General features: G+C 36.9%; 1 protein-coding gene across 3 annotated transcripts in view; it reads left to right on the top strand.

Moving 5' to 3' along the window:
- Nucleotides 1-7,936, top strand: part of LOC111870761 (tau-tubulin kinase homolog Asator) — a 205,949-nt gene that overhangs the window by 152,657 nt on the left and 45,356 nt on the right. For all 3 annotated transcript variants that reach the window (XM_023863282.2, XM_023863280.2, XM_023863281.2), the window contains exons 5-8: nt 2,045-2,215; nt 4,854-4,952; nt 5,038-5,157; nt 5,770-6,039. In XM_023863282.2, the coding sequence (XP_023719050.1) occupies nt 2,045-2,215; nt 4,854-4,952; nt 5,038-5,157; nt 5,770-6,039 (660 nt within the window). The remainder of the gene's footprint in view (nt 1-2,044; nt 2,216-4,853; nt 4,953-5,037; nt 5,158-5,769; nt 6,040-7,936) is intronic.

Raw genomic sequence — 7,936 nt, 5'->3', positions numbered from 1 at the left:
ATGGAGGCGATACGTTCCTCCGAAACGTCGGTTAACACCACATATACACGGTGTGAAATCCCAGAAGACTGCTTTCTTCAATTAAATAAATGCTTGTATGCCTCATGTCTGTAGCAGTACATGATTCTGTAGCACTCATTTATTTGCAGCATACTCAGCTACATCGTTTATTCACAGGCTTTAACATGTCAGATTATTTAAACCAAAACTTTTTAAAGTTAAAACAAACCAAGCTTAGTTCCTGGTAATGACGTTTCCTCCACATCAGATGTAACAGTTACATTGTCATCACTTGATTACTAGATTCATTTTATGAAAATGTAAAAGTGAAGTCACCATTAAGCAAGGAGATGCAACAAACTTCTTACTTCCTTCAGATTTTGAAGTACTATATTATGTTGTATAAATGGAAAATGACGTAGTCAACAAATTCAACAGCTCTACATCCTTTGTTGATCCTCTGAATCTCAGGCATCTCAGAATACATATTGTTTGTAGTATAGGGACAGTATTGTGATTATAAAAAGAAGTCAGCCTCATGGTATTAATGGGTAAGCTTGTTTTAGGCACCCCCAAGTTAAAAAATGTTATTTTGGGAATGTCATCTCAGTGTATGCTTGTCTCGCTTGCACTCTTTAGTACCTCAGTGATTTTGCATATGGTTTTTGCGTGATGCTTATAATCCCTGAACTAGTTGGGAGATTTTATGCCTTTTATGGAACCCAAAAGTTCATTACCTTACCATTGGTCCCCATCCTGAGTCAAATCCAGTCTGCATTTTCCCACCCTGTTTCTTTAAGATCTGTTGTAGCATTATCCTCTTGTTGAGCACAGTCTGCATTTTCAGTAAATAACTATACAGCATTCATGTGATTTTTATTTGGATGTATGCAATGGATATGATGAGGCACTTAATGCAAAGGAATTTATAGTGCATATTTAGTTACATCAAACATGAACAATAAATTATTACAATGGAGTCACTTCTTATGGGGGGTGGGGTTATGTTCTAAAGAAGCTGCATAAATCCAGAATCGTGTATAGTAAGAATTACCCTTGAAAATCACTTAAATTTCCCATGAAGTACCCTCTAATGTATATACCTATAATAAAAAAACAAAAAATAAAACAGATTCTGTGGCCTGTAGTCCGCAATCGAACTATACCGACCGAGCAACCGCCGCTTGTCAGAGAAGTTAGTTCCAACTTTTGCAGATAGAGGATGTCGTGTGGTCAGCGCAACAGATCCCCATGGTCGTTAATCTCGGTTTTCTAGACCGGAGCCGCTGTTTTTGAAATAGCTCCTCAATTATCCTCACGTGGCTGAGTGGACCCCGTTCCAGATCCACAACTTCTCAGAAAATCTGGTAGCGCCGGGAATCGAACCCGGGACCTCTGGATGTCTAGCCAGGAACTCTGACCACTAGACCACTACAAATAAAATGTACAGTAATTTTATTTTTATTTTCATAAAAAATATGGAGAAAGGTGGAAGAATGAGACAATAAAAAATGAAAACAGTAAACCTAGGGGTAGTCAAGGTTCAGTGTTGATGCTGGAGATGCAGAAACATGCTTGGGTGAAGGAGAGAGAGTTATAGATGAAATGCCTGCACTATTTAAGTTTTACTTTTTTATTTATTTATTTTAGTGAGCATGTATGGTTGAATTTGCATAAGTTAAATTCACTTATAATGTTACTTCAGTGCCTTTTATATCCTACTGTATCATATATTGGTATGGTCTTTGTAAATTGTATCTTTTTTTTTATTGAAGAAATAATTAATTGGAAATCTCCTTTTGATTGGGAGATGTTGAAGAGTCTAAACAAACTGTGTGTGATTACGGATTTAAAACTGTGGTAGTATTGGTCATAAATTGCTGTGGTGTGATTGATCTAAAATAATAAAAAGAAATATGATTTTCATGACAAGTACTAATGTAGTATCCTGATTTCAGGTATATGCAGTCACTGTCCAACTTGCTAGTGTAACTGTATTTCCAACTAAGTACTTCTGCAGTCAATAATCTCTTATAATTTTCAGTCAAATTTTTCTGTTGGTCGACTACCGCACAATGCTCGTAAAGTATACATGTTAGACTTCGGTCTGGCTCGTCAGTACACAACAGCTACAGGAGAGGTGCGTGCCCCTCGTGCGGCAGCTGGCTTCAGAGGCACTGTCCGCTATGCATCCATTAATGCCCACAAGAACAAGGTCAGTGTTCAGACTCATTGTAACTTCTCTATTATTTTTTAATTAATTGAACTTCAATGTGAAGTATGCTGTTTTGTACAGATCTTATTCCACACCCAGAGACTGTATATTTAAGTATTTTGTTGTAACTAGTTGTACATTTACTGATGGTGGATTGAGAAAATTGCCTGTATAATGCCTTTTTGCATTATATTCTGTATTACTTTGTTTTCTCCTTTGGTGCTACAGCCTCAGTTTGAGCCTTGGCCTGCTTCCATGAAACTCTGTTTCATTTCGGTTTACTAGATCTTAGACATTCAGTAGGACTCCTTGGGTGGGTGATCAGCTCATCGCTCGATGTCTCCACTACTGGGCCAACAATGAGCGCCACTTTTTGTAACTGTTTGCCTCCATGTTGTGAAACCACTTTGTAACTGTCCTCTCACCTACCTTTGTTAAACTCAATTATTATCTTCTCTCTTGTACTAAATTTTATCTCAGGGTTGATTTAGAAAGAGGTGACATTTGTTGGTTCGGTAGAGCTGAGGTTCTCTTGTCTCAGATCCTTGAAGGGGCCACAACTCAAAGAAGCAAGAGATGAACACAAACTACAAAAGCACATATTAAGTTTAGAAGTATTATTATTATTGAACTCTTGTTGAGCCACTTTTTAATACAACTTCAAAATCAGTAAATTTTATGTCCTGTTTCTACGAGATCCAGTGTGTAACTTTTACGTCTGATTTCTACAAGGGCCAGTGTGTGACTTTTACATCTGATTTCTATGAGGGCCGGTGTGTGACTTTTACGTCTGATTTCTACGAGGGCCAGTGTGTGACTTTTATGTCTGATTTCTATGTGGGCCGGTGTGTGACTTTTACGTCTGATTTCTACGCGGGCCGGTGTGTGACTGACTTCGACAACTGACTTCCCTTCGAACCCTCAGGTCTTTGTTTCATCAGTGTCTCGGCTCTGTCACACCCTTAAATTTTAGTGATTGGTCACATTTAAAAGATAGGAAATTCTTAATTAGCTATTCCTCCACTCCGTTTAAAGATTACAAGGAGTTTAGGTTCCTGAGCTCCAACATACTTTCTGTCAGAATCTTGACAAATGTGAAGCTTGGCTTGGGTCATTAAAACTTCACTACTTTAAGTTATGGTATGCACAAGCTGTCAAAAATTGAATTCACAAAAGATTTCGTAGTTACACTTTCATGTAAATTTCTAAGAACTCACGACAGGTTGTCTTCCTGTTCTCTGCCTGTGTGAGAAGACGCTAACTCTTACATGCAAGAATAGACCTATGTCTCACTGCACTTGTTCATTGCATCCCATTGTGAACAATTAAAATTTCTAATTAATAAAATTAATTACATTTAAATGGGTTGCATAGCAGTGGTACAGTTACACTACCTGCGCACAAACACAGAAAAACGCACACTCACAAATACCAAACATCCATGCCCTGAGTAAGATTTGGACCCACGATCCCGGCTTCTGAGCAAGCGAAGACAGTGCATGCCTTAGGCCACTCAGCTACCATGACCGGCTCTGTATTATTAGGATGGTATGTTGAAAGTTGAAATGAGATGATCTTTTGGCACACACAGGCAAAACAAAAATTGTACGGACAGTTGTATACAATATTCTGATAAGGAGAACTTACATTAAAATGTCATGAAACCAAACAGAAAAAGAGGTAACAATATTAAAATTATTCATGGCCAAATCTTTCATAATAATACAAAGTAAAATCAAAGCTTTCATGTCAGGATTGGAAGTAAGGCTGTTGTGGTAAAAATGGCGAACCTTTGGGCTAAGTGATTGCATATTTTTGAATGGGTAGAGAAGTAGACTTTAAAAAAAAATACCCTGTACCAGACCTTCCAACTTCAAACAACTTAGGGGCTGTGCTCTAACTTAGGTACCTGCCTGCAGACTGCATCATAAAAAATATGTATTTTCAATAAAATAAAATACAGCTTCTGATCTGATTGGTCAGACAACACAACCGTGCATAGTAAGGCCATCAAACAATGTTTCCAGATTGACATTGCTTAAAAATTAACTGCTGAAGATTTGCTAGATTTTGTCAGTATTTATAGAGTCAGTAATTTCAGCTGTCTGCAGTTATTTATCGAGTGTGAAGTGATCTCAGTTAAAATATCAAATGTAATATTTAGTAAGCATTTTCTGTGGTCTTTATGGTTTGTGGGTGATTATCCACCTTCCATTAGAGATGAGGAAGGGGTTAACTCATATTTTGGGGAGTGAAAGGATACTTTCAGAACAAACAGGTGGGCTGCATGGAGCCTGCATATGCCATTGATTGGGCAGTCCTGCCCGTGCCAAATTTTGACTAAATTGTTTCTATAGTCATTATTACTAACTTCATATTTATGGTAAATGAAATATGTTATATGTTAAAAATATTTTTAAAATTATATGCATGTTTTATTGAAGCCAAACTTTTTTCTTAATTCAGTGGTGTACAGATATAGAATTATACCGTTTTACTCTGAATGTGTAATGAACACTGATAAAAGAGTTCCTTCCATGTGAGCTTTATTCATATTCCATATTTTCTTAACATTAGTCAAGAGATACATGAAATCACCATTTATGAGTCAAGTCAGTTGTGTCTTGTATTCCTGCAGGAAATGGGTCGCCATGATGACCTGTGGTCGCTGTTCTACATGTTAGTAGAATTTGTGAATGGGCAGCTGCCATGGAGGAAAATCAAAGACAAGGAACAGGCAAGTAATGTGCAAGGCAACAGAGAGATGCAGTAATGCCATTCCTCTTCCACACCTCTTACTGGCATGTTCCTCTTCATTACAGGTTGGCCTAATGAAAGAGAAGTACGACCATCGGTTGCTATTGAAACACTTGCCATCAGACCTACGACAGTTCCTGGACCATATACAGTCACTAGAATATGCAGATAAACCTGATTATGCTGTAAGTGATTAACACCATGGATACAGAGTTGTTGATTGACTTGGGACCAGTTTCATTGTATTGGGAGTTTCACAACCGTTGACACATCTGGTGACAAGTTAGGTTTCAACTTGTAAACTAAAGAACAAACATAATCTATGTCTTGGTAGTGGAATTTTGTCTATAAATTATGGTTATACCAATCGGTGTGTCCTCCTCCCTTAACATGTTCTCTCATGCACAAAGTCTGAAATAAAAGTTTCCACCCCAGACTATTCTTAATTCTGTCACTTCCTATCATACTTGGCTATTTCATTATTTTTCAGAGGCCTTCTTGCAAATCCACCTTTTTCCTTCATTTTCAATTTATCTTCATCTTTCTCCTAGCCATTTAAGTGTATTTGTTTCCAAATTTTGTTTTAATATACTGATTTCAGTTGTGTTTCTTACAACTTTGTTTTTAAGCCTGTCTCTTCTATTTTTCTTTGTTACGTTTCTCATTCCATTTGGCTGGATTCCATTTATTTCTTACATGATTTATATGGTAATCACATTATCAAAAAACTTTAGTATCATTTTTAAAATATTGGACAGATAGTCCTACATATTGTGTACTTTGACTATTATTTTCAGATGTTGATTGGCCTGTTTGAACGCTGCATGAAACGTCGAGGAGTTAAGGAATCAGATCCCTATGACTGGGAGAAGGTGCCGAGTGTAACTTCAGTAACAGACAATGCAGTTCCTCCTGCAGCTACCACCTCACCTGCCATACTCACTCGACCAGCAACAGGCATCCTAGGAGCTACTCGTATAACGGACAACCTCATGGAGGACAACCTCATCACAAGTCTTGACAACAACCAAGAAAACATTGAGCCAGACAACAGGCGGGAACTCGAGGTCAGATGGGTGTTGCAACTGTCATATTGGTGCAAGAGTTTCTGAATTATGTTCTACTTTTTTTATTAAATATTTAAGAAATACTTCCATGTTTGGCCAGTATTCTTTTTCTGCCATGGACTCTGAAATGTTCTCATAGTGGCATATTCATTGTACTGGACTGCATCTGCACTCCAGTTCAAGGATACCAGATCTTTTTCCCTAAATTTAATGATGACATTGTGAAGCTAGTCACTAAATCCACCTAGAGTTCTGGTTAAGAATAAGTGAAGCCTTCCTTTACTCTGAATATATGTCTATGTCATGATGGCATAGGCATAAGTTTATATTTTACTTTACCTCTTCCTGTAAGGTTGGCCAATAGTGCTGTATGAGCAGTACTTGTAGTTGTCCAGGACACCTGTGTGAGTGTTTATATTGGAATATTGGTAGTATTTTTTCTTTAGGATATTTTCTTGTTTGAATTCCATATTTTTTCTGAACCTGAATTCAGCATATCTTAAGTAGGACATTATTCCAGGTACTATAAATGTTATTCTTGGTCTGATGACAATTTCACCATGTTCCCTTGTATTTTCTGGTGCTATATAAAGTGAACATCACCCATTTACAAGAGAGGTAGAACTTAATAGATTGGGTGCTGCAGTTATACTGAATTGCCTCACATTTCTGTGAAAACAAGAATTAGTAAACAGTATGAGAATGAGGGGTGAGCCATAAAACTGGCCCTAGCACTGCAACCTTCAAAGGTCTATTGTGCTTTAGTAAACAGTAAATATGGAAGCAGTTAAAACAGCAATCAAGAAGATAGTCGTTATACTGGGATTTAATGTTCATGTTTATTTGAGCTGTGTATGTGAAAGACAGGTGAATTGTTCATTTAACAATTAGCAAATCTACCAGGGTATGAATATCTGGCTGCAAATAAGGATGTACTTCTGAGGATGTCTATAAAGAGAGTTTCCTCTGTGATCACATATGGTTTGTAGCCTTTCATGAGTATTATTCAAGTGGGAGTTTGGAATTTAAACTGAACAATTGAAGACAGAGTGTGCTAATAACAGTATGTTCCAACTTATCCACACAAATGATGGCAGAATTACCCGTGAATAATCAGAAAACATTGATAATCCAAATTATTTTATGGCTTGCTGTCACAGTGGTGAGTGCTGAATATATAAATTCAGAAATGTATGCATAACATAGCTTTTTTTTTAATTATCTTGACACTGTAAAACTAATGAATAATTAGAAAACGCTGATAATCCAAAGTATTTTATGGTTTGCTGTCGCAGTGATGACTCCTGAGTGCAGACATTTGGAAATGTATGCATTTGTTTTATAGACTTGAAACTATGAGACTTATGGAAAAGTGTGTTGGACATCAAATGTGTGTTTCATTTTACTCCCCACTTTTTGTTTGAAACCTTTTTTCTTCTATAAATATTTAGTGAGTTAAACTCAAGATATTCACAGAAATGTGTGTTCATCTTAACGTAAAGTGGCTGCTAAAATTGTGTGGTGTAAATAATAGTTCAAATGGTTTGGTAGTTTTTTATAAAATTCTGTAGTATTGAATTTTCGTGAAAATATGCAGAGCAATTCCTTGGGACGTTCCATGCATGCAGATGGGCAGGTGGACTGAACAAATGTTATATTTTAGCATCCTGTTACACTGATTCATGTCCATGGTTTATGCTAACCGTCTTACAGTGTATACACTTTTGCAATACGACGCATGCAGTAACAGGAGCAAAACACAATACACAAATGTATGTAGGAAGAATGCTCACATAAAAGAGGATTGGCATAATTTGCGTGTTTGAGTGCGATGTAGGAAGAATCCTGAAAAGTTTTATTATTTAGAATTCATTGACATACATGACGAATACAGATT

The sequence above is a fragment of the Cryptotermes secundus genome, unplaced genomic scaffold, assembly GCF_002891405.2.
Source record: "Cryptotermes secundus unplaced genomic scaffold, Csec_1.0 scaffold307, whole genome shotgun sequence".
In the NCBI taxonomy this organism is placed as follows: Eukaryota; Metazoa; Arthropoda; class Insecta; order Blattodea; family Kalotermitidae; genus Cryptotermes; species Cryptotermes secundus.
Note: the sequence above shows the minus strand (reverse complement) of the source record. Positions and strands in the feature narration are given on the sequence as shown.